Genomic DNA, 25,806 nt, shown 5'->3' on the forward strand with positions numbered 1-25,806 from the left:
CACGGGAGTCCTGCCGGTGCCCATCCATCCCTCCAAGCCTGGCCCTCTACCAACAATGCCCCTTTGTTCCACCCAGCGTAGAGGGACTATTTTTCTTTTTTTTCCTGTGCATTGCTCCTTGATAAGAGTGAATTCCTTCAAATGCACCCGAATCTACCGTGTGTGTCGTTGTGTCTCCTACTTGCCTCTTAAAATCTTAGCAAAACCAAAGTGCTGTGCTATCTAATTGGAGTTTTCCCTCCCAGCGCTGTTGCAGAGGTGGCAGCGCTGAACTGCCTTCGCAGACGGCCTTTCCCCCGGCCCTCCCTCCCGAGAACCCCTCCCCTTCCCGGGCTGACAGCCTAGTATCTGGCTGGAAGGCTCCTTATTAGCAAACGCAATTTCTATCCTTGCGTCGCCCATTCGGCGGTAGCTGTTGCAAACAGATGAAGCACGAGACGCCAGACGCTAATGTCTCATTAGTGATACGGAGTGTGGCGTGAGAAGAAATCTCATGTGAAGGCCTGCAGCGCCCCGGATGACAGGAGTGTGTGCAACAGTGAGGACTAAAAGCTAGCGCTCTCCGAAGGCCTCACGCGGCCAGAGTCTGTGCGACAAGTCCGGGGTGCAGCTCGTGTGGGAGGGGGGAAGGGCCACGCCCGAGGCGGAGGACGGCCTTTCCAGGCCCAGCAGCCTGGGGGACCTGGGACACCTGCCCGGGATGCTCCCGCCCACCGACCGCTCTGTCTCCCCTCGGCTCCTGCGGAGGCCCGAACGCCCGTGGTACCCGGAAGAGGAGGGGGCGGGGCGCGTGCCGTCCCCACGCGCATCTTCCACGCGAGTCTTCCAGCCGCCGGGGCGCATCCTTCGTCACCGCGGCCGAAACGCTACAGACTAGTAAGCTGTCCGACTCCACAGGGCTCTCCCCAGAAGGAGTGTCCCCTCTCCCCGCTGTGCGCCAGTCCGTCGCAGACACAGGGGGCCTCGGACCCTCCGCGGGCGGCAGCGGGACAGTAAGTTTCCTCCGGGAAAGCGAAGGCACCGCCGAGGCTCAGACCTTGTAGTAAATGTTCGCCGGGCTCTGCGGCGGCATCTCCTGGACTATGTACACGGGATGCCCGTAGTCCCCGCTGACCTTCTCGTAGTGAGGGCAGAAGACACTGTCCGCAGTCCTCAGCGGGATGATGATGTCGCTGGGCTCCGAGCCGTTGTTGTTGCCGCCGCGCTTGGGCGTGGCCAGCGTGCTGAGCGACAGCGTGGCCGTGTGCTGCGGCGAGTGCTTGCGGTGCCGTCTCCGGTACTTGAGCAGCAGGACCACCAGCGTGATGATGATGACGATGAAGATGATGCACCCTGAAGCAATCCCTGCGAATAAGGCCACTTCGGAACCGAGGATATTGTTCCCAGAATGTCCGGCGCTGTTGCCGTCTGTGCTGGAACCTGCAGGGGGTGGGAAAGAGCAGCCAGAAGAGTCACCGCTCTCGCCAGGGCTGGCCGGCTGCTGGCAGGCCAAAGACTTCCCTGGCAGCTAGACTGGCAAACCAAGCGCCTCGTTTAATAGCTAAATGCAGGGATAAATTTAGGAGGTTGGGAATTAACAGATACACACTACTATATATAAAAGAGATAACCAACAAGGACCTACTGTATAGCACCGGGAATTCTACTCAATATTTTGTAATAACTTACAAGGGAAAAGAATCGGAAAAAGAATATATGTGTGTATATATAACTGAATATCTAATATATATATACATAACTGAATCACTGTGCCGTACAACTGAAACTAACACGGCATTGTAAGTCAGTTATACTTCAATTAAAAAAAATAGCTAAATGCAAACGGCAGGAGCCAGCCATCGGGGAGACGGGACTCCAGGTGGGACTCTGATGCTGCTCCCAGACCTCATCGCTTCCCTTCTATACATCATCATCCATCAGCTGCGTGGACAGGCTGTGACAGCCAGCCCTTGATCTTGCCCCACGTCTTAACCCCGGCCAGCCAGCCTGCAGCCACCACCAGGAGGAAAAAGGGAAGTGGCTGATTCTCCAGGTCAGCATCTGCTGCCCAGGCCACGCTGTTCTCGTGCCCTCTCTGGCTACGGTGGCTTCATGGGAATATCCAAACCGCCTGCCTTTAAAGACAAGCCCTGCTGACGGCTGGCGGGAGAGCTTGCAAAGAGGGATGGGGCCTGGGAAAACGTTCAACCCGTAACTCGTTTGTATTATTTGATTTACACTTAAAATATATTTGGAAGGCAGCAGAAACTCTCACACGGAACAGACTGCCAACCCAAATGTTAAGCACTAAAAAATTGCCTGGCATCATCATATTATCCATTTATCAGTTTGTCATAAGAATTTGACACATCTTGTCATTGAAAGTTAGAAATAACAACTTCCCTCCTTGAAGCTTGGAAAGAGATGGAATATTGCTACAGATGCTAAATTCGCACGACTACCAACCAGGCATGCGGATCCCTAATACGGAACTGCTGACGTCTGCTCAGCGACCACCATATAAAAAATTCATTCCCGTGGTAACAAACACATAGCTATAGCTTTGTTCAAAGACTGCTAACAAAACGAAGTTAAACGGCAGTCAATTTTATCCAGTATTCTAAACTTCTGCCAGGAATCCATGTAATATTTTATTTTACACTGAAAATGTGAAAAAAATTTTTGACGAAACTACCTGAAAAATGTGGCCTTATGCAATATTTTAAGATGTTACCATCTCAAATGTAGAAGAGGATCAATCAGGTGCTCTGTGGATTAGATAAAACTAGATGAAACACTGGTACAATTATATATACGTTAACACTGGCTTGAAGCTAGGTTTACAAACAGCACGATAAAGTGTCAGCCAATGAAAGTAGCTTTGATCTGAAAGAGCAGTGCTAATAATTGGCACTTACAGCTGATGAATTCTACTCTTTTGAATGTAAGACTTTTGTGGGAATTAATTATTTTATTCTGGTTGAGTAATTGATAACAACTAACCGAGAGCAAAGCTTACTGACTGCGGGAGCTACAAGTTCATCCTCCTGGTGCAGAAGTACTTGGACTCTGTTCTACCCACTGGGATCCGAGCAGTGTGGAACACACAGACCTAGGCACACATGGGTCACGCTGCTATACCTGGATTTGGTTTGACAAAAGGACTCGTTGTTGAACTTCTCCCATTTGTACCAGCTTCAAGTTCTGGCCGTCTTGTTGGATCATTATGCCTGGTTGACCCAGCGGAACTCGCATCTATATGAAAAACAAGCGGTTACTTACAGCACAGACATCTGATGGGCTCTAGCTTTAGGAGCTGGATCTATATCTCAAGAGGCACAAATAGAAATGAACATAAGATTCTTTATGCAAAGTACTGTGAGATGCAAGAATATAATTTTCCTTTGAAAACAAAACGGTTCTACTAGTTATTTCAGAGGTTTAGATGGTGAGGCCATCTGTGGAAACCGTAGGGATTCTTGCATTTGGCAGGCAGAGCGCTGCAGATGACATTTTAATTTAACTGAGTGAGTTGACTGACTACTATCCCAATTTCTAATTAGGAGAATATTTCTTTCTGCACAAGAGGTCATCTTTGTGTGAAAAGGCTCAGTGAACACAAGTCTTCTGTAGTCACGATGCAGAAATGGGCAAAATGGCAGAAACTTAGTTTGCATTCTGGATATTTTAATGGTGAACCAAAGAGGTGTTTTGCTTTTAAGAAGGAAAAATATATCTGTAGATACAGACATGGCAATAGACATTGTACCTGGCTGACCTCAACTTTTAGAAGTATCTCCAGTAAAAGAAGTGGGTTGCAACAACTTGAGGAAATCTGTCAGTGGCTCAAGGTGCAGAGAAAAGTTTACTTTGGAAACTGAACTGCAGAGTGAGTGAAGGCACCTGTGGGCAACACTGGCGCCATACTAGCTGGGGGCTCGACCAGATCAGTGGCTCCGTGAAGCAGCAGACGGTCTTTACCTTGTCCAACTTTCATGAGGATCTTCATGGCTCTTGTCTGGCACACCCCTCCCTCCTGGTTATCCAGGCCCTCCAAAGACCCATTTGATGTAGCTGATTAAAAATAAAATGGACAAAACAAAAAAATAAAGAAAAAATCAGGAAATCAATAAGCCAAGTTTACATGAACATGAAATGTCTGAAAACAATTTGGAAAATAAGAATTCACTCTTAGTCACAAGTTTTCTGAAAGTATGGGATGCTGAAAGGCAAAACGAAAAAAATAAAGAAATAAAGAAAGATGGATATCGTCCACACTGCCGCACGTATGACCTCTGGTTTCCAATGTACTTAAGTGCCTTCTCCTCCCTTTATAATTAACGGATTTTGTCTGATACTACAGATAAAAGGGACAGCATCTTCCAAAAACCTGACTAGTTTGGAGTCAACCTCCTAAAAGCAGAATAGTAAATACGGTAATTTCAAAACGTGGTAATCATCACACAGCACCTGCTTCCTCTACTATAGATTTCCTGCCTCAAGAACAATTACCTTGATGCTCCCTGTTTGTCAAGCATCCAAGTTCTATAAACACTTGGAGAGGAGACTCCCACGCCCCTTTTCTTTCCTCAGCTTTGCTTGAGCTTAAAGGTTGTACTAGAATGCAAGCGTTCAAATTCTGGAGTTTTCCTCCATCATTTTGTACTCGACCCGAAAGAACGGATGTGTTATTACCACCACCATCGACCTTGGTCAAACTCTTCAACCAAGCTCCCTGGTGCAGAAGAACTCTGGATGCACAGAGGGACTCACAGGTGCCCACTGCTCTATGAGGGGCCTGGGACGGCTCAGGACCTAAGGTGAGGACTTGGCTCAGGTCCACCAGCTTGATGCCCTTTCCACCTCGAGAAGGAGGAGGAGGAAAGACAGAACATTTGACCATTTTCAGTGTCTGTTTTTTTTTCCAACAGCCTATGCCCTACTCTGTTTCAACCCATTGTTCTATCTCTTTAGGATGGTGAGTTCTCTGAAGAGCGCTGTAACTAAAGCTGTAAAAAGATAGGCTGCCAGGTACCTTGCTGAGGGACAGGATTTAAATTACAGGTCAAGTTTCAGAAGAGAAAAGGAGGTGGGGAGTTAGACGTTTTCATTCCTCCACAGTTCAAGGGGCAGGGAACGTAAATGTTTCATAAACAATTCTGCCAGGTAAATCCTTCTCTACTTTAATTATCAAAGTTTTGTCAACTAACTCTACACTTTTAAAAGCACTGAAAAAGGGACAGATTTTCTGAAAAAAAAAAAAAAAACATCCAAAGACATTCTTTTAATGGGCTGTTTGTTTTCCAAATGGTGGGGCAGCAGACAAGTTGGACAGGCATGCATGGAAATATGTATGCTGTGGGTAATTATCTTGGCTGGAAAACAAGGCCAGGATTGACTTGTCTTTGTGTTCTCAAGTTAGCGACTTTTACTTTCTCTGTTTTCCTTAATAATAATCGCTGCCTCTTGTGTGTAAAAATATCTCTTTGCTTATCTGAGTGTTTCCTTAAAGTCCAGCCTCACAATCATATCTCACTCTTCTTCTATTGCTGACACTGAGTTTCTCCTGGGAAACTGGGCAAAAATTGCCATCATAGTTTTTTTTTTTTAGAGTAGATAAAAGTAGATAGTATCCTCTTGTAGATTGTTGAGAAAATGTTTGGCAGATAAATTAGAACAAATACCTAAGAACTCTGCATGCTTCTGCGACTCTTACAAAAAAATCATTTTTTCCCCCCATTTTCTCCATCTTCTTTCCCTTTTGTTTCTTCCAAACATGTACCTAAACTTGAAAGTATCCTTTCCTCCTAAAGGCTTAGAACAGTATGGATATCTACAAGCTGGCACTCCTTCTGGCCAATTTCAGAGCAGTGCTATCATCTTCACTTATTCACAGTTTTCTCATCTGATCTTTCTCAAAATGTAGGATATGCTTTTATATAGAAAAAAACAGTGGAAAGCTGATGTCTTTATCTGGCTGACAGTTTCAAAGGTTTAGTTTACTTAATTCAAGTGGAATCTCCATGTTTTCTAATTAATATACACATAAATGCACCCCAATGCAAAGTTCAATGACTAAGTTTTTCCTGCTAAAAGTTTAACACTAAGTTAACAAATGATAAAAATAAGATCTGAACGGTGGTACCCAGAAAGAAAAAAGGTGTGTGGGGGGAAGGAATATAGATTTACTGAATATTTATTTTAACCTTGAGGTAAAAAGATAAAAGGTTCAGGTCTAAAAGAAAAAAATAAAGGAATACGAGAAAGGATAGACAAGGCATGGCAGAGAACAGTCCCTGGTAAATATAATTCAGAACGGCATCTGCAGAGGCAGAAACTACAGATGACTTCTAGTTTGTCAGTCTGGAAGTGCAAGAGGTGCACATAATTTGAGTGACTTTTTCTTTTGATTTTAATTCGTAGGTCAGTGCCTTTTCTGAATACCAATCCCTTCGTGGAGGGCTCCCTTTGGTTTACTCAAAGTGATATCTGAAGAACTCCCAAATGTAAAGAACTCCAAAAGTATTCAAATTAGACTGCAATCTATAATTTAACATCCACAAACTATACATGGTAGGAAGAAAACTGTGTAGTGTGACATGAAACTGCTTTGCATCTTTCACAGTGGAAACTTTTTTTATGCCTTGGGGAGGAAAAAATCCCTCAAGCCCTGGAGGTGCACAGAAGGCAATCTGAAAATGCTGCCTTTGCTGAGTTCTTGGAGGCTGAGGCCACTGCTGGGATGGGGGAGGATGAAGGGTGAAGGGGGAGGGCAGGCCAAGAGGCAGAACTTTGTGAGTGAGGAGGGTTCTTCTGCTACATTCTGGACTCTGCATCTTTCTCCTCTAAGTCAACTTGGAAGTTGCAAAGGCTACTGGAAGATACTGAAAAATTCATTCCTAACATCAAAACAGCATTCCCAATACTTGGCTGTTTAAAAGGGGGCTAAACTTTAAAATTCAGAGGAAATTCCCTGGCGGTCCAGTGGTTAGGACTCGGTGCTCTCACTGCTGGGGCCTGGGGTTTGATCCCTGGTTGGGGAACTAAGATCCCCACAAGCCGAGTGGTGCAGCCCCCCCCCAAAAAAAAAAAATACGGTTAGATGCTCTGCCATGAAAGATTTTTGCCCCAAGTTAGGTATGATGTAAGCAGTCAGGGAAAACCCTGGTTTTTGTTTTTGCTGTTTTAAACATCTTTCTTGGAGTATAATTGCTGTACAATGGTCTGTTAGTTTCTGCTGTATAACAAAATGAATCAGCTATACATATACATATATCCCCATATCTCCTCCCTTTTGTGTCTCCCTCCCACCCTCCCTATCCCACCCCTCCAGGTGGTCACAAAGCACCGAGCTGATCTCCCTGTGCTATGCAGCTGCTTCCCACTAGCTATCTATTTTACATTTGGTAGTGTATATATGTCCACGCCACTCTCTCACTTCGTCCCAGCTTACCCCTCCCCCTCCCCATGTCCTCAGGTCCATTCTCTACATCTGCATCTTTATTCCTGTCCTGCCCCTGGGTTCATCAGAACCATTTTTTTTTTTTTTTTTAGATTACATATATATGTGTTAGCATACGGTATTTGGTTTTCTCTTTCTGACTTACTTCACTCTGTATGACAGGCTCTAAGTCCATCCACCTCACTACAAATAACTCGATTTCGGAAAACCCTGTTTTAAGATGTGAGCACCAATGGAAACTTCAGAGGGTCAACTTCATAGCAAGTTCAATTATAAAATAACTCAGAGTAACTTCAACTTACTTTATATTTGATCTCCTAGTAAAAATTAATGTCTCTTCCCCACGATCTGCTTAACATGGAGAGGAGAGAGCGTGGGCCTAATTCTAGAGCTGCCTCCCCACCTCACCACCTTGAGAAATGGCGCAGCTGAAAGTCTTCTGTCCTCATGGCGCCTCTTTACTGGCAGCGAATTCTGCAATAAAGCCTCAAGATTAATATTCTGATTTCTGCTGCAACAGTCAGTCACCAAGAAGCTTTAAAAGCCTTAGTGGCTGACTTTGAAATACAACAAGAAATTGCTAATGCTTGGGAATAAAATCTACTTCCATTTCAGGAGACGGTTTTGCAATTATTCTTATTGTTGATTTGAATGTATTGGGAATTTTTAACTTGGAGAAAGTAAAAACAAACGGTTAACCTCATTCTACTTAGTTTTTCTTTGCATCTCTCTATCAGCAGCATCTAATGCCACCACAATCACAGTATTACTGTACTAAATGGATGAAACTGCATTTAATCATTTAGAGATAGAAAAAATAACATTGTTATATCTAAGCTTTTAGTGCCCAACCTTATTTTTTTCCTTGGCCCAGGGAAAAAATAGACTTTATAAAATTAAAAATTACTAGAAAAGTATATCTAGTTAGAAAAGAGGTTTCATAAAGATACATGGGCATTTTACAGCCTGCTTTTAAAAGCTTTTGCTTCAGGGATCTAACTGCATGTAGTGAGTGTACTGAAATCACTAGATTGTTCCCCCAGGGCCTGATTTTAAGTGGGTGGAGATCATTGCTCAGCAAAAAGTACCCTGAGTTCACAACGCCTAGAAGTTCCCTTCACATCCGAAAACTACTCCGCCAACATCCGGGCGTTCCCATTTATTTGTACACGAACTTATCTGCAGTATGTTGGTTGTCTGAGTAGAAAAAAGGAGAACCAGTGGGCAAAGCAGACCGAAAGGGCAGGAATATCTCTGGCTCTGTTTTTTAGACTGTGCCCACGGAGAGGAAGTCCTATCGCATTTTAATGCGTCTTCATTTGGTTGTTATTGCTCTGCATCCCAGGAGGGGTAAGCTGCTGCCCTGGATCTTGGCTGTTTTGATTTCAGTCTATCACTTCAGTAGTCAGATGGAGAATTAACTGCTGGATGTGTGACGAAATATGGGTCCCATGCACAAAGAGGTTAGGCATGAGGGCAGCAGAAAAAAATTCTACAGAGTAAATGCATCCCTGTGAAGGAATGTTCTTAGGTTATCATGGAAAGAATGAAACATCAAAATATACTATGGAGGACATTTTATACTATTTAATTAATTTAATTATTTGTTTATTTATTTATTTGGCTGTGCGACACGGCATGTGGGATCTTAGCTCCCCGACCAGGGATCAAACCCGCACCCCCTGCGTTGGAAGTGCGGAGTCTTAACCACTGGACAGCCAGGGAAGTCCCTATACCAAATGTGGCTTACTGGGATGGGGCCGGGATGGGGGTGGGGGTTTGATGAACACTCTAAAGCAAATAGTTTTTTTGTTTTGTTTAGTTTTGGTTTTTGCGGTACGCGGGCCCTCTCACTGCTGTGGCCTCTCCCGTTGCGGAGCACAGGCTCCAGACGCGCAGGCTCAGCGGCCATGGCTCACGGGCCCAGCCGCTCCATGGCATGTGGGATCCTCCCGGACTGGGGCACGAACCCGCGTCCCCTGCATCAGCAGGCAGACTCTCAACCACTGCGCCACCAGGGAAGCCCCAAAGCAAATAGTTTTTATCAACTTCATCAAAGAGGTCCACCAAAGAGACACAGATAATAAGCATACAGGATCAGGAAAATGAGAGAGCTCAATTTTCTAGTAAGAATGAAAACTTTGTGTTCATATAAACTGCACATGACAAAATTTGCTCTTATTTGATTACGAAACAAAGAGCATTTTATGAAAATCCTCTATCATCTTCTTGGCACTATTCTTGTCCATCATGTCATCCTACGCTGGCCCTGCTAATTCTGATTTCTTAGGGCAGCCTTTCAACATATCAGTCTCCTGAAACTCAACTCAAGAACTAGAAGAACTAGAAGCCTATTACCTGGCAAACTTAGGAAATAAAAGAAGCAGAACCAAGTGGGAAATGTGAAAAGTAAAGCCATGACATTAAAATAAATATGACACATGAACTAGGTTACTGTTTTCTTCTAACAGGGCTGACAAATTTTGAGTGTCTAAAAACAAAAAATTAACTGAGACATGTAAGTTGAAAACCAGAAGGCTGATAAAAATATAACTACTTAATGTGAATATACAACTCAGGAAGCTAAGATCTACCCTACTTCACACCCTGACAGGAATTCAAATTCAAAATATATGATGCACATTCAAAATATGTACTAAAAAGACAGGAATTCAATTTCTAGAACTCAGTGTAGTTCAATGCCTTGGGTATCACGGTTATCCTTTAAGATACCAGCTTAGAAGAAAAATTCTAACCATGGAAATGACAACAACCCCTGACTGCCAAAAATAAATGCCCTTTTCTTTAATTAAAACTTCTGAAGCAAAAACATCTGTATAATGTGCCGAAAGGACGATGAAAAAAATCACTTCTTCTAACTTCTTCCTTTGTATATGCTTTTCTCTGTGGATTTATAGTCAAAGAAATGAGAATATACCACCATGATTTTCCAAAGGCCTCACTATTTTGCTTGGTGTAATATCAAAAAAAAGTTCAGCAGTATTTCAACACATATGGCAGTTTATCCCAGAATGCCTGATCTTAGAGTAAAAGTCTTATAGATTCTTCTTAAAATGGCCTCGACTTGACAAAAGAAAAATACAAAGGAAGTTACAGGATGTGTGTGTTTTTCACCCAAGGAAACAGTGTTCCAGAACAATGGGATGAATCACCTGAACTAAACCTGCATCATTCTGGTTGTGTTTTGAAATTTGAAAGCAGTAAGTCAGGCATTAAGAGGTAACAACCAGCTTAGCCCCAGTGACTTCTTTACAGCACAATTAATTAGTTTCTCCACTAGACAGAACGATTTGGAAAAATGCTTTAAAAAACCAGAGTCACAATTTAGCCCCTCCTCTCATATTAAAATTTGAGTAAAGATACCAAGAATCCAGTGTAAATGGATGTTCTCGAATCAAATGGTATAATTTTATTTCCTCAATGTTAAATGGTCACCATGAGCCATGATAGGATATTCTACTGACAGCTTAGAAATGAGAGTTTTGAGAAATGTAACAACCTTGAAACAGTTTTGTAAACTGCTTTTGTTTCTGTATTCACTGAAAGATTGGATGACATATTACTTTGCCACTTTCACTCTTTTGGGAAGAGGGAAGATACAAAGATACTACAAAGAACTGAGTCTAAAGGTGCCAATATATGTTAGTATATTTCCTATCTCCCGTGTTATGCGAGACTTGGACATTGAGGGAGGTCAGCCTATAGAGAGAACGGTGATAAACACCATCCCTAGAACATAAGAAATTCCACCACAGCTTACTCCTTAAACCTCTTCACCATTAAGAAGTATATACAAAAATTAAGGTAGTGACAATCACTGAAGATGCTAAGAGCCACAGTCATCTTTGACGAGATAGCCCTGAAAAACCACTGACTATATACAACCGGAGTGGAAAAAAACAGGTGGTAAATGTGTGTGTGCAAGTATGTGCACACATAGCAGGGATACATCAGTGACAGAAATACCTTCCAGGCTCAGTGGGTGCTCTGACACTTTCCTGAGAAAGATCAAATAGGCCTGGTAATAAATCACCGGTCCCCTCCTTTTACAAGAGGCATGCTTAAACACACGAGATCATTTACGAGTGGCTTACTTTCTTTCCCCTCAAAATATTGCTTGCAACACCTTGATGTCTTGATTTTTCATAAATTCTGTTGCGGGAAAGCATCCCTTTCTGAGTCTAAAATTTTATTGCTACAAGTTTTGATGATTTATGCAGGTAGAATCTCTCATTAGGCAAAAAAATAATTCAACAAGATTTCATAAAAAAGCTTTACATCTAGCGTGCTTTCAGGGAGTTAATCTTAGTGTCACAATGATTCAGAATGAATTGTGAGAATGTGATAGTCAATGGTTAAAGCATAATTTACCTTTATACATGAGAGTCAAGCTTAATATGGGCTGAGACCTACTAAGAAAGAAGAATCATGTTTTAAAAATAGGGGGCCAGATGACCACTTCAATATAATGACCAAACACACGTTAAAAAAAAAGAATGATGTCAGAGTTCTAAAGATAAAACATAATTCCCTATTGTCTATATTAGCTTTACTTAAGCATTCTGATTTTCTAAGAAAATGAGACTTCCTGGTCAAGAGATAGTGATAACATCTAATAAAAATATTCTGAGCCATGAAAAAACATGTGTTTGCATGAATTATTTCTAGCACACAATTTCTAGCCCACTCCCGAGTTTTTGATGGTCTTCATCCTTGAAATATCTTTGTGGAGATGTGGAAATGTTTAGAGAGCGAAGGGTCAGAGTGAAAAGTTCACAGTGGGGAGGGCACACATCCCAGAAGCCTCGTGCTCAGTCTGCTGTCACTAATCGCCTGCAGTGATATTAATGACCCAGTAATTGGGAGACCGTGGCACTGAAGTGGAAAACCTCCATCTGAGGTAGAGTTCACCTCTGGGTGGTAGGGCTTCACCAGTGACTGAATTAATGTTTGCTGACAGTTTAGAACATAACACTGTAGATGAGAAAATGCACCACTCTGATGGCATAATAGCTTCGATGGACATGATGTTATTTGCTTTGACCATCTAGAGACCAGTGGTAACCTCGGTAGAGTGCCCTGTCTGAATTTGCCCTACACATGAACCTAATTCCGTTCAGGGGACGTGTTCTATGCTCCAAGAAGCCAGAGCAATTTTCCACATGTTTGCTTCAATGAAAGAATACCTTCATCTCCTGGTTTAACATCAGGAACAAACTGGGTTACTCCACTAATGCAAAAAGCCATTTGCGAAGCAGGACTGTCTTTTAGCAACACACAGCCTAGCTCCTCTGTGAAGTGATCAGTTATGCTTCTGACAGAGGCTCTGCCTGTCCATCCATCTGCCCACCCATCCATCTATACATTTATCCACTCATCCACCCATCCACCCATCTGCCCATCCATCCATCCATCCTTCCATCCGTCTCTGCCCATCCCTCCCTCCCTCCCTCCATCCATCCATCCACCTGTCCACTCATCCACCCATCCACCCATCCATCCATCCGTCTCTGCCCATCCCTCCCTCCCTCCCTCCCTCCCTCCATCCATCCACCTGTCCACTCATCCACCCATCTACCCATCCATCCATCCATCCATCCATACATCCGTCTGCCCATCCATCCATCCCTCCCTCCCTCTCTCCATCCACCCACCTGTCCACTCATCCACCCATCCATCCACACAAACTGTAGCACTTGTATACTTGGCTAAGGAAATTTGAAGTTTCTTACTACCTCTTTTGTACATTTGAGAGATTCTTATTATTTTTAATTTTACTATTTAGCCACTTCCCATTGAGGGGCTCAAAGTACATTTGACCCTTGAACAACATGGGGGTTAGGGGCACCAACCCCTACCTAGTCGAAAATCCAAGTACAATTTATAGTCAGCCCTCCATCCCCACGGTTATTCCATATCCACGGATTCAACCAACTGCAGATGGTGCAGTGCTGGAGTGTTTACTACTGAAAAAAAATCTGCATCTAAGTGGACCCAAGCAGCTCAAACCTGTGTTGTTCAAGGGTCAACTGTACTCGATAAAACACAAAGCATAGTCTTACTGAAGAAATGGAATTGATTGATAGTAGCTCTAAAAAGAAAAAAGAAAATTCAGGAGACCTAACAAATTGCTATTACACCCACCGTTAACCAATGGCCCTTTCTCCTTTCCTACTGCTCTGTAGAATTTCTTAGGTCAACTTTGGGGCACATGGCTGAAGTTAGTTATACGTTACAATAAAGGACAGGGCCTCTGGCCCAACACGTCTGATACAAACACAGAGTTGTCTGATATCCAGTTCGAGTGGCATCCTTGCATTGTTATGTATGCACTGTGTATGTACATATGCTCTCTTTACTGTTGCTATGTATGTGACGTGTATGTACTCGTACTCTCTTTACCATACTCTGTAAGTAGTGTGCTTCGGACTAGACTATCTTTCCTCTTGCTTTGTATACATGTAGATGCTTGGTGACCCAGGAGGCACTGTCATAAACTAATGACGTTGGTCTAAGGGTCTGACAACCCGGTTTGAGTTTTGCCCCCGATATTTCATGGCTGTGTGAACTGCACTAAAATACTCACACTTTCCAAGTTCTGTTTTCTCACAGTGATAAAAATTCCTCTGTCACCTGTCCTTTGAGACTGTAAAGTGACAGTCTCAAAGAGTGTGTGAGGCCGTAACACTTCCCTCTAAGTGATCAAACACCCAGCCTGAGATTTCAGACTGTTAGGAACAAGTGTGGGACTCTTAAAAACTATATAAATAAGATTTCACCAAGTAATCTTTTCATGTCTGTCTAATGCCTCTTGGCTATTTCTTAAAGTACTTTATTTTGCTTTAAATTTTGATTTTCATGATAAGTATTTAAAGGCTATTAAGAAAGAAACTCATTCTCATGCTTGTACAAAGAAGTCTCCAGGACTGTTCAGTTATTTACAAGTCTAAGTAAACTTTGAAAAAGCTATAAATACAGGTGCTGGAGATATTGAGATGTATTTTATGAAACAGTAAAGGCAGTTTTATTCTGAGCAATTCCTAAATAATCCTTTTTTTCCCAAGGAATCGCCTTCATTTCTCATCTGCTCTTATTTTACATAGGAAGTTTTCAGTCTCTCCCCATTGCTTTAAGAACCAGTCATCTTGTCCGTTCATGAGTTATTTTGGGAATAAGGAATAGTGCTCACACGGCAATCTCTGTCTAGCTTTAAATGAGATAAGCTGTCACTACTGCCTAGGTGACGCCGTTGAATATGAACAGAGTCTCAATCTACAATAGCCTAATCCTCCTAAACCCTGACAGATACGGGATAAATATCCCAATGGCCATGACTCCATCAGACCCTCGAGCCAGAAGCTACTCAGCACAAGCTCCAACTGAGCAGAAGTTGAGATTTTACTCCTTAAAGTATAAAGAATTTAAGTTGTATTCATATTAAATTGAACAAGGAGCCTTACTGATATACTCTAGGAGAGAGCCTTCAATACGGTCAGAAAAGGATTTTATGTTAAGTTAAAAAATAATAGAAATTTGGGGGACTTCCCTGGTGGTCCAGTGGTTAAGACTCCGTGCTCCCACTGCAGGGGGTGCGGGTTCAGTCCCTGGTCAGGGAACTAAAATCCCACAAGCTGCGTGGCACGGCCAAAAAAAAAAGAAAAAGAAAGGAAATGATGCTTTTCATTACCAGACTAGTGAAATGATGTAGTGTCCCAGCTTGTCTCAGTGACAAGGCAACCCTGACATGTACTTTTTTCTCTAAAAGAATATTTATACTACATTGGAATGCTGCTGAAATGATCAATAAAAATAAGCCTTTCCTTTGTGTAACAAGGAACAGAGAAAAAAAAGGCCCTGGCAAGGCTGGTGAGATGGTAAGTGAGGGGTGATTATATGTGTAGAACCCTCCTCCCAGTCTGTCTCTTTTGAGTCTTAGGGAGGATCTGCTAACAAGCTTGGGCAATTCCACCAACAAAAAAAAACCCATAAATGCGTGTTTCTTTTGCCCAAGGACAAAAGAACTTTTATAACACTCCAAAAAGACAAAAAAGAGGGAAGATCTTATAATTAAGTTACAGCAGCATTACTGAAACTTGGACAATCTCTGGAATTCCATTTTGTGGACGGTGTTTCAAATAAGTGACAGTTTATGAGCCCATCTTCCCCGCCTGCCAGCTCGCAGGAGAGCACAGGCTGTCTCACACCAGCCCCCCACCTTGCCTCCCCACAAAGAGACCCTCAGTTGTCCTTATTTGGTGCCAGCCATGGAAGCTAGCACCAAATACATCACCCCATGTAAATGCACATCATCCCCAGCTGACAGATGAAGAGACTGAGGCAGACTGGCTAAGTTACTTGCCGAAGGGCATTCAAGAAGCCAGGTCTGCCTGGCTTGGGACTCTCAGCTAACTACCATGTTTATCTGTCGTTCTAAGTGCTGTGTGTGTGTATCCTCCAAACACCCAAGATTCTGATGACCATTCTATTACAAAGCCAACTGTCGTAGGTTAAAAACAAAAATGTGTTTAAATGCTTGAATTCACCAAAGGTATGCAAGGTATCAAACATAAATCCCCACCCCAAAGTCAGATAAGTGACAGGCTGACGTTGTCATATCCTTGAACTGGAAGATGTTTAGTGACGGAAATGTAGATGTTGCTGCCTTCATCATATAAATAATTCATCAATCAAAGCACATAATCACGTTACAGGGGCCACACATATATTCTAAAATAAATCTAGGGCTTCCCTGGTGGCGCAGTGGTTAAGAATCCACCTGCCATCGCAGGGGACACGCGTTTGAGCCCTGGTCTGGGAAGATCCCACATGCCGCGGAGCAACTAAGCCCGTGTGCCACAACTACTGAGCCTGCGCGTCTGGAGCCTGTGCTCCGCAACAAGAGAAGCCACCGCAATGAGAAGCCCACGCACTGCAACAAAGAGTAGCCTCCACTCACCACAACTAGAGAAAGCTCGCGCGCAGCAATGAAGACCCAACGCAGCCAAAAAGAAATAAATAAAAAAATAATAATTAAAAAAAAATAAAAGATATCTATATGTAAAAGTACATTTGAAACCTCCCATAACAACTTTGCTAGGGAGAGGGCTTACAGTACGTTCAGTATATTTTAGTGCTACTTGCTACACTTACTCCCAGAAATAAGTAAATCAAAAACAGAAAAGAAAAACACAAACAAACAAAAAAAGGAAAACAAACAGTCAACAAAAATACGGGAATGGAATCTGCTGTTCTTCTGTTTTGATTCTTTAAGAATACTGTTTTGATTCTTTAAGAATACTGTTTTCTTATATTTGTGTGCAAGCATTTTAATTTATTTTGCATTTTTGCTCAGAAGTGGAGTTTATGTCTAAAAAACAGCAAAGCTGACTGAGGAGTTTCCTAATTTTATATGCTCTGATAAAATTTTTTTTTAAGAATTGCTTTGGAGAATGAAACCAGTGAAGGGCCTAAGAAATGGTGACTCATTCAAATTCATTCAGTGCTTCTCAAGGAAGACTTTCCCAGGCAAGGAAAGCAAGGAGTGGCTTTTGGAAGGACCACTGTGAACACAGCAGGGTGTAGTATCAGAGCAACGTTTAATCAAACAATCATTAGAAATGATGACTTTTAGACTATTCCACAAATGCATGTCTTGGCTACAGATTTGAGGTAAAATAATGTAAAAAACCACACAAAGCTAAATTGGGAGGTGCCTCAGGCATAAGGTGTTCTTTCTAACAGCTGGGCTGTGCCTATGGTTCACTTAAAAAGTATCCACACAGTGGCATTCATTTTCATCCATCTCTGACTCACATGATTTTGGTAGTGTGATGACAACCTCTTTGTAGGTATTTTGCAAGGTTTTATGCTGAGGCTGGATGACCAACCCATGGAACCTTCGTAAGGGTAGATACTGCAAAGGGCCTCCACACCAGAATTTCTGACTCATTCAGCTCCGGGATATCACTTCTAAAAAGAAACTGGAAACCAAGCACAGAAAGTGTCTACAAGAAAAGTTTTTGACACAATTATGAATGAAGGCTGAGAACACAGTTAGGAATGCTTGCCTTGTATTAACTGGTGTGTTTTTAAGACAGAGCTTCCCTTGACAATGGGCCACTTCAGAACAGATAGTTATTTTATAAACTTAAAAAATTTTTTCAAAGACATGATCAAAATAACTGTAGGTTATATAAAATGTTTACTTTCATTTTAAGGCAATTAAGAATCTGAATGTAATGAAAAACAGACCAAATGGTCGTAACATCCCCACCTTTGGATCATTTAATATTAGGAGATTTTATTATGCAAATTAAACCCAAATCTAATGACTGAAACGGGTCACTTGAAAAAGTCAATTCTCAACATTAAGAAAACCCATATATATCATTTTGCCACATGTCAAAGCAAATAATAATCTAGGAGAAAAACTAATGAGGATGCATATCATTCTGTCATGTCATTTCCTAGGGGAATTTAGTGGATACTCGGTAGGTTTAAAAATACACTCCCGATTGAAAATTAATATTGACTTCTAAAACTTAAAAAGTGTGATGCCTGTATTTTAAATTTGGTAACACTACAAATCAAATTCAGTGTCTTTAAAGAGTTTACAGCAGATCCTGTCCATTCAATTGGAGAAGAGCCACCCTGACGAGAGATCCCATACTGGATGTGTATGTCTGACCATAAGATGGTTTGGAACTAGAGACTTCCATCATTAGCCAGAATAACAACAACAACAGTAAAAGCAGTTTCTAGAGAAGAAATCAAAATTCAAAGAAATGAAGTGACTTTCTCGTTAAGCTCACACAGCAGGACTAGAACCCAGGTCTCTGGGCTCCTGGCCCAGTGCTCCTGGAATCAGTTCATCTAGGCAATGACCGAACAACACCAATGCCAATTCAGTCCATTGGCAACTTGGACTGTTCCCCTCTGGGGTGATGAAGCACTGCCCCAAACTATCATTTCTCTTCTTCCCTCCTATGGAAAGAAACCAGGACACAATAACAATGCTGTTCATACTAATACTCTTGGTTATGAAGGTGCTTACTAGCTAGACGGGAAGATTTGGAGTTAAACACATGTAATATACTTTGTAGCAACTCAAAAATACCAACATTGTTAACTCTCCCAAAGTTGAAGTGGTGATTTGCAGTGTTAAGGACAGTGTTCCATCATGCCACCTAGTGCAGTACTGTTTTAAGTGGAGTGTGACTCTGTGTGTATGTGTGAGTGATCACTGGCTGTGGAAAATACTGACTCTGAAAAATCTCTTAATTGTCGGGGTGCCTTGTGATTCTCGAAGAAGCAATGGAAAGTCAACATTGACTTTTTCAACTCTTTTTGAGAGGTATGCTTCTCATCCTTCTTTTCCTTTCCAGGGAAAGCTGTCCATCCATTGGCTTTGCTGGAGGATGGGTGGGAAATGGGGCCTGCGTTTCCCGAAGTATCTTAAGTGTCTTCCTATGTCTGTGACGTGGCACAAGTCTTTCAACTCTGTGCTCTGAGTCTCCCTGGGCTCCCGGCCGCCCTCTGAGCCCTGGGCCCTTCCCCACCCAGCCTGTAACAACCACCCAACCAGCAGCATTCAAATTTGAAACCCTCATCTCTATTTTAAGAACAATTCTTTTTATCCCGGGCTACCACGTGCTTTTCCGGGTCTGGTGGCTTACCTCCCTGAAGAGCCAGTCGGCAGCTAGGGCTGCAGGTGCAGTTTTAGAGACATATTTCACTCTGAGGAACATCTATCTTCAGGCACCCCCTCGTCCTTTTTCCCACCCTATTCAGGGGTCTTAACCTGCTTCATGAATTCAGTAGGGTGGGTTTCAGTTCCCTATAAATGCTATGCTAAAAACATTAGCATCCTGGTAAACAGTCCTACTTAAAAAGACTTTTTTTTTTTAAAAGACACTGTTGGACTTCCAAAAGCTTAAGGTTTCCATTTGTTTTGCCTAATGACTATTTTATATTTTCAAAGATTTCCCTCTTACTTCATACACTTTACCACCCCATCTGCTTGTTCCATCCCTCAAAATGCTTTTATTTTCATTTTATGATCATTGTGCTTCTAAATCTATAATTCACCACTTCCTCTTTTTGTTACTTATTCTCACTAAGCCACTCTCTGTGCATCACGTTGGTTTAAAACTACGTTTTCAGCCTCTGTGGCATTTCAGATTCACAGCAAAGAACAAGGATTAGATGGCTATGACCATCTTTGTTTTAATTACTAATGAGTGCAATAAAAAACAGAAGATAGTATATTGCTGAGTATTTAATAAGTAGTCAATGAATTATTGATTTTGCACTCTCAAGAGCAGCTAGGAAGTAGAGGAAGCCAGAGTTTCAACCTGATCACCCAGAGACAGGAGAGCACACCCAGCACACAGCAGCTCAGTACCTCTGACGACCTGGAGCTTATCCTGACGAGTGAGTGCAGACTCCCACCAAAGAAACCAAGAAAAAACATTTCACTGCTTGCCTGATGTGAACAGCTATCCTAGTCACCCAGACTGCACTCTGACAGACCCTGGGCCTGGAACAATCCTAACTCTGTGCCGGCTCGTGACCTGCACCTAGTAGGCACGTGTTTCATCAGATTTCACAGCCTTGGGAGTGAACAGTAGCTCAGATAGGACCCAAAGGATACACAGTATCTGTTCCTAAAACAATGTGTCAAATTATTGTATAGGTAGATAAAAAGTAATTCATCGAACAAACCCAAGTTTTTTCTTATTCTTCCAAACCTGGTTTTAATGCACCCATGTACTAGTGTGGGTTGCCTGTAACTCCCATTCTTGGAACCTACAAGCTCCATGAGGAATGGGTACCATTTTACCATCTTGTTCACTGTTGAACCCCTAGCATTTATGCAGTTTCTGGCACAGAGTAAATACTAAATGAATGAGTGAGTGGATGGACGCGTGGATGGATGGATGGATGGATGAATGGATGGATGAAGAGAAAAGTCATTGCACAAGATTCACCTATCAAAATCTCACCAATGGTTCTTAAAAATGGTTTTGTCAGTAGAGATGCTGAATATATTCATATATATCCACTTATTTCAATACTACAAAAACTCTAGGAGGCTTTTTCTCTTTGGGTATTTATGTTAATGAGAAGTACTAGTACAGGGGTCCCTCATTCAATTAAGGCTTCTTTAAAAAACTTTTCAGCCAAGATTCCCACCAAATTATTTGCCACAGTAATAATTTTAAGGAAACAAAAATTGATACAAACCTATTTAGCTTATCCTAATTTCTATAAAATAAATGAATAGAATTATACTTACATATAATGTAATAATCTCTGTTCTTCTGAAATTCTAGACCCCAGAGGTTAGGGCTGAATTCTTGGAACTTGATAGTGAATTTTACATCTTGATCTGGTCTGGCACAGTTGAGGAGAGGGGTATTTTCCTTCTTAATAGTGCATCTGTCTGCTTGGTCTTTATCCACCATATAAACTTTATAATATTCATACTGGCCAACAGTTTTAGAGTCCACTTTGGGGCAAATAATATCCAATTTGTCTCCTATCTGTGGGTATAGTACCAGTCCTTGTCCAGGTAGAAATCTAAAAGCATAAAAAAAAGGCGCCATTGAGTTGATAAAAAAATAACAGTATTAATGATGGACAATACAGCCAGACAACATCAAGAATTCCAAACTACAATTTTATAGAGCCACACTTTTATTGACCAAACATCTCTGAGTTCAGATCGGCATGGGATGAATGTATTTAGGAATTAAGCTTTAAAGAAAAAGAAAAAGAAAAAGAAAGAAACCACACTCCTGACTTTACCCAGTAGGATCAAGTCAACCTACTGACATTTCTTTACCACCCCCTCGCTTGTAATATTTCTGTGCTCCTTTGTGTAACTTCACAATGACTTTTCCTTGGTGGTGACTCAGACCTTCCCATCTGTTCGTTATTTTTTAACCACTGGCAGCCTCAGTTTATTGGGCATGCCACAGAAAGAGGGCAGCAATTCCAGGGAACAGTGGATGCACTAAGACTCTGTTGTTCTGTTAGTTTCCATTTGCTGTTGATGCTAATTAACAGACAAGTTTCATCAAGAATGTTTCAAATTACTTATCATAATTAGTCAGTCACTGATCAAATAATGGGTTTTTTTTTATTACCCTGAACAAAAGAAACATCTTACAAACCCATAAAAGATAACCAGAAATAATTAGTTGGAGTACTGATTCAGCTACAAGATGAAAAGTCCCCGACTCGGGAAGACAGCAACTACTGTCCCTGTCCTTGCCCCACAAACCCCTTTTCCCCCCTCCCTTGAGATGTATTTGCTCCAATTAATTCTTAGAAGCAAATCTTTAGAACCCAAACTACTGATACACTATCCCCTTAACGCTTACAGTTCACAGCGCCCTCCTCCCCTTTCTCTTTTTTCCCAGCCATGCTGCTGAAAGATCTTCCCTAACGGGGAGTTTCTCGGAGAAAATGAAACAAGAGCTTCGTAATGAACATCCTTCTACAAGTGCTAACACTAAAAACACACTGAGAAATCTCATCTTGTTCCTTCCGAAGGAGCCAAGCCTGCAGGCTCATTAAAATATTAAAGCCGGAGAACAAAGCATCAGGTCTGAGTCCTTCCAATCCAACCTCTTATTGAACCAGGGAAGCCCACCAGCCATGACGATGAATGGGTCATAATTCACAGAGAGAGAGGGAGGGAGGGAGGGAGTGAGAGAGAGAGAGAGGGAGAGGGAGAGGCAGACAGACAGAAAGACAGACATGGTGGGGGGGAGCAAGAGAGAGAGAGAGAGAGAGGGAGGGAGGGAGGAAGAGAGACAGACAGACACAGACACGGGGTGAGAGAGAGACAGACAGACAGACACGGGGTGAGAGACAGACAGAGAGACACTGGGTGTGGGGGGAGAGAGAGAAGAGAGAGAGAGGGAGGGAGAGAGAGAGAGAGAAAACCAGGATGACGGGCATTGCCAATTTCAAATTGATACTGAGGGAACAGATGATGATGAATGCTAATGAACGGTATTAATTTTTCTGAAAAGTGCATGAGGTTGATTATGAAGCATCATAGAACATAACAGAAATTACATTACAGATTTATATTAAAAACCAATACTCTTTATGGCAGGGAAAAAAAATACATGTTGAACACAGTGGCTTGTCACTCTTCCTTGGGAATGTGTTCTTTTACAATCCCAAAGGGAGGGCGGCCCCCTTTCTTATTTTTTTTTTTAAACTGAGCTTGCTAAAGCAAGGATATATGACATTTATTTAAAAAAAAAAGTTGAAAAAGTAAAGTGAATGAGAATCACCTAACAAATTCTTTCTGTGAAGTAGCACTCAAAATGACTATTTTTTGTAACAATGACAAATTTCAGACCATCATGTGTGCACCCTTATAGAATTATCTAGAACTGTTGACAAATGTAGATCACCACTTAGTAAGAGCCTCTCTGTGAACATCTTGGCCATTTCTGCAGTTTTCTGGGGAGGCGCATGGGAAATTCAACTCCAGGGGACTGAAGGCCACCAGGGTCTTCTCCCTGCCCCCCAAAAGGCCAGTGGTCTCCATCATCTTTGTGGTTGAAACACAGCTCTGGTTTCTGATGAACAGACTGAAGGACTGAATCTGAATATCTGAGGCTTTTTAGTCTTTGCCCCACACCCCGGTGCCCCAGTGATTCTGCTGGGCTTGGGAAGCAGGGGCAAAGTGCCTGGCAGTTGATATAAACTAGCTATGGTGAGTGCTACACGGCTCACCTTCCTGACGCATCCTTCTCCTCATGTCTTATTCCTCGACCTTCTTAGGAAATCTTCACTGCACCCAACAACCAGAGGCCAGCTCCTGCCTGGGGTTTCCCACCCCCATTCCAAACATCTTCTCTCCTAAACCAGCTTCTTTACCAGCCGACAAAGAGCAAGCACCATGTTAGCTGTAGTGAAAAGTATTCATGAATCACAACAGAAGTCTGCAGCCTGGACACCAGTACCTGCCTCTTCTCAGCTCGAATCTCCACACTGAGCGACTTTGACCCTGGACCACCTCCCCGGGGGGCCCACCCAGGCTTCAGACATCAGGATCCTGAGCAGCCAGATGGATCCATCCTCTTGTCCATCCATTCAATTCCTTTAAGAGAATGCATCAGACCTGCCCTCACCCCCAAGCTGTGTATTGTCTTTGCACATCTTAGAATTCTCCCACATCACACCTATGTCTGAAGCTCGGCTCACCAGACTCTTCATTCAAAATGCTCCCAAGATCCTGTCTCCTTCACAAAGATTATTTTTTCCTGCTTAACCAAAGACTCACTGTTGATTTCCTCCCTGCCCATGTGAGAACCTCATGACTCTCTCTTCACTCACCAAATCCAAGTTCTAGTTTTTGCTGGGGCTGATGGGGTCAAGTCAAGAACAGAGGACACATGGGCTGGTTTGGCTACAAGGATCTCTGCACTTCAGTCTGTATTTTCAGAAGGTAGTGATCACGTAAAAAGCTTTAACGGTCAGTGACAGGGGAGCAATGTATGCCAGAGGGGTTAACCCATGGGATGGCTTTTCAAAATAAAAGAGAAAGGGAGGAATATCCATTTCAATAGCGTATTTGATACACTCATAAAAAGTGAATCCTGATAAATCCCACTATTCCTAATGCTTTAAAAAGCATTAGTTCACTTTTCAGAAGACACTGTGGCAAAAAGTTAGGCAAGGATTTGCTCCTTCACCGTGAAAAATGGTTTCACGAGAACAAACGTATGGACACCAAGGGGGGAAAGTGGGGGTGGGATGAATTGGGAGATTGGGGTTGACATATATACACTGATAGCTGTAAAATAGATAACTAAAAAAAAATTTTTTTGCCTCCTTATTTAAATCCATATAAAAGAACCCAATATTTGAGTGCTTTAGTGGTTTACTTTTTAAGCGTATATAGGTATACAGATATACAAGCTGGTTAGCACACCAGTCTCTTTAATTGCTGACATTATGGTTTCTCAGTAGACAAAGGCTGTGGTTGAGCTGAGAGCCCAAATCATAAGTTTCTTACGTTATCCCTAAGTACATCAAGCCCAGAAGTCTCTTTGCTCCCCTGGGGCCTTCACAGTTTTTTTAATTGAGATATAGCTGATTTACGGTACTACATTAGTTTTAGGTGTACAACACAATGATTCAAAAATTTTAAAGTTCTCAATTTAAATAATATTATTAATAATTATTATATATAATAATCAATTATATATAACATATTAATATCAATTGTTATATAATTAATTATACATATAATTGATTATATTATATATAATAGTTATTATAAAATATTGGTTATATGCCTTGTGCTGTACAATATATCCTTGCAGCTTATTTTATACATAATAGTTGTACCTCTTAATCCCCTGCCCTGATCTTGCCCCTCCCCCCTCCCCCCACTGTAACCACTAGTTTGTTCTCTATATCCGTGAGCCCTTTTCTTTTTTCTTACATTCACGCGTTTGCTTTGTTTTTTAGATTCCACATATAAGTGATTACATACAGCATCTGTCTCTGTCTGACTTATTTCACTAAGCATGATACCCTCCACGTCCAGCCATGTGCTTCACAACATGGGAGCAAACAGAGTAACGTGAGTGTAACAACTAAGGCACCTCCACACCAGATGCTCTGAGTGACAGAAAACTAGGATCTGGATCGTCAGGACTTTACAGTCTAGCTTCCTGAAGGCAGGCAGGTCCCACGTGTGGCTGACTCAATACTGAATGCCCAAGGTCTGACATCTGGTAGATGCTTAAAATATGAAAGAACAAATGGCAGCTAAGATACACACAATAAATTTAAGTCAAATTTAGTGCCACAAACTATTGATATTTGCAGATCACAGGCACGGAAGGAATTCTGAAGATAGGATGAGCTCGAGTTGGGATGGGGGTTGCTGAGAGCAGAGCGGGATCACCTCCGGTATGATGGTGCTTCTGGACGGCAAGGAGCACTGTGGATGGAGTTCTGGACATGTTCTCTCAGGATTTAAGAATATTGGCAGTTTTCTGGAATCCCTTCCTAGTTAAAATGCAAGGCAATTCACCACCTCCAGACGCACTAATAACAGAAGCACTGCTGCTTTTGAGCACTTATTCTTTTTTTTTTTGTGGTGCGCGGGCCTCCCACTGCTGTGGCCTCTCCCGCCGCGGAGCACAGGCTCCGGACCTGCAGGCTCAGCGACCATGGCTCACGGACCCAGCCGCTCCGCGGCATGTGGGATCTTCCCAGACCGGGGCACGGACCCGTATCCCCTGCATCGCAGGCGGACTCTCAACCACTGCGCCACCAGGGAAGCCCTGAGCACTTACTCT

The 25,806-nt window shown here is 42.4% G+C and overlaps 1 protein-coding gene across 1 annotated transcript in view; it reads right to left on the reverse strand.

The window, feature by feature from the left end:
• Positions 1 to 322: 322 nt before the first annotated feature.
• The window catches only part of EFNB2 (ephrin B2), a 43,632-nt gene continuing 18,148 nt past the window's right edge, over positions 323 to 25,806 (reverse strand). Inside the window, exons 2-5 of the mRNA XM_081214497.1 lie at positions 20,760 to 21,043; positions 3,961 to 4,053; positions 3,121 to 3,234; positions 323 to 1,419 (exon numbers count right to left, since the gene is read on the reverse strand). Coding sequence (XP_081070623.1) covers positions 1,031 to 1,419; positions 3,121 to 3,234; positions 3,961 to 4,053; positions 20,760 to 21,043 — 880 coding nt within the window. The 3' untranslated portion in view covers positions 323 to 1,030. The remainder of the gene's footprint in view (positions 1,420 to 3,120; positions 3,235 to 3,960; positions 4,054 to 20,759; positions 21,044 to 25,806) is intronic.

This window comes from Mesoplodon bidens (genome assembly GCF_964165515.1).
Source record: "Mesoplodon bidens genome assembly, chromosome: 17".
Lineage (NCBI taxonomy): Eukaryota > Metazoa > Chordata > Mammalia > Artiodactyla > Ziphiidae > Mesoplodon > Mesoplodon bidens.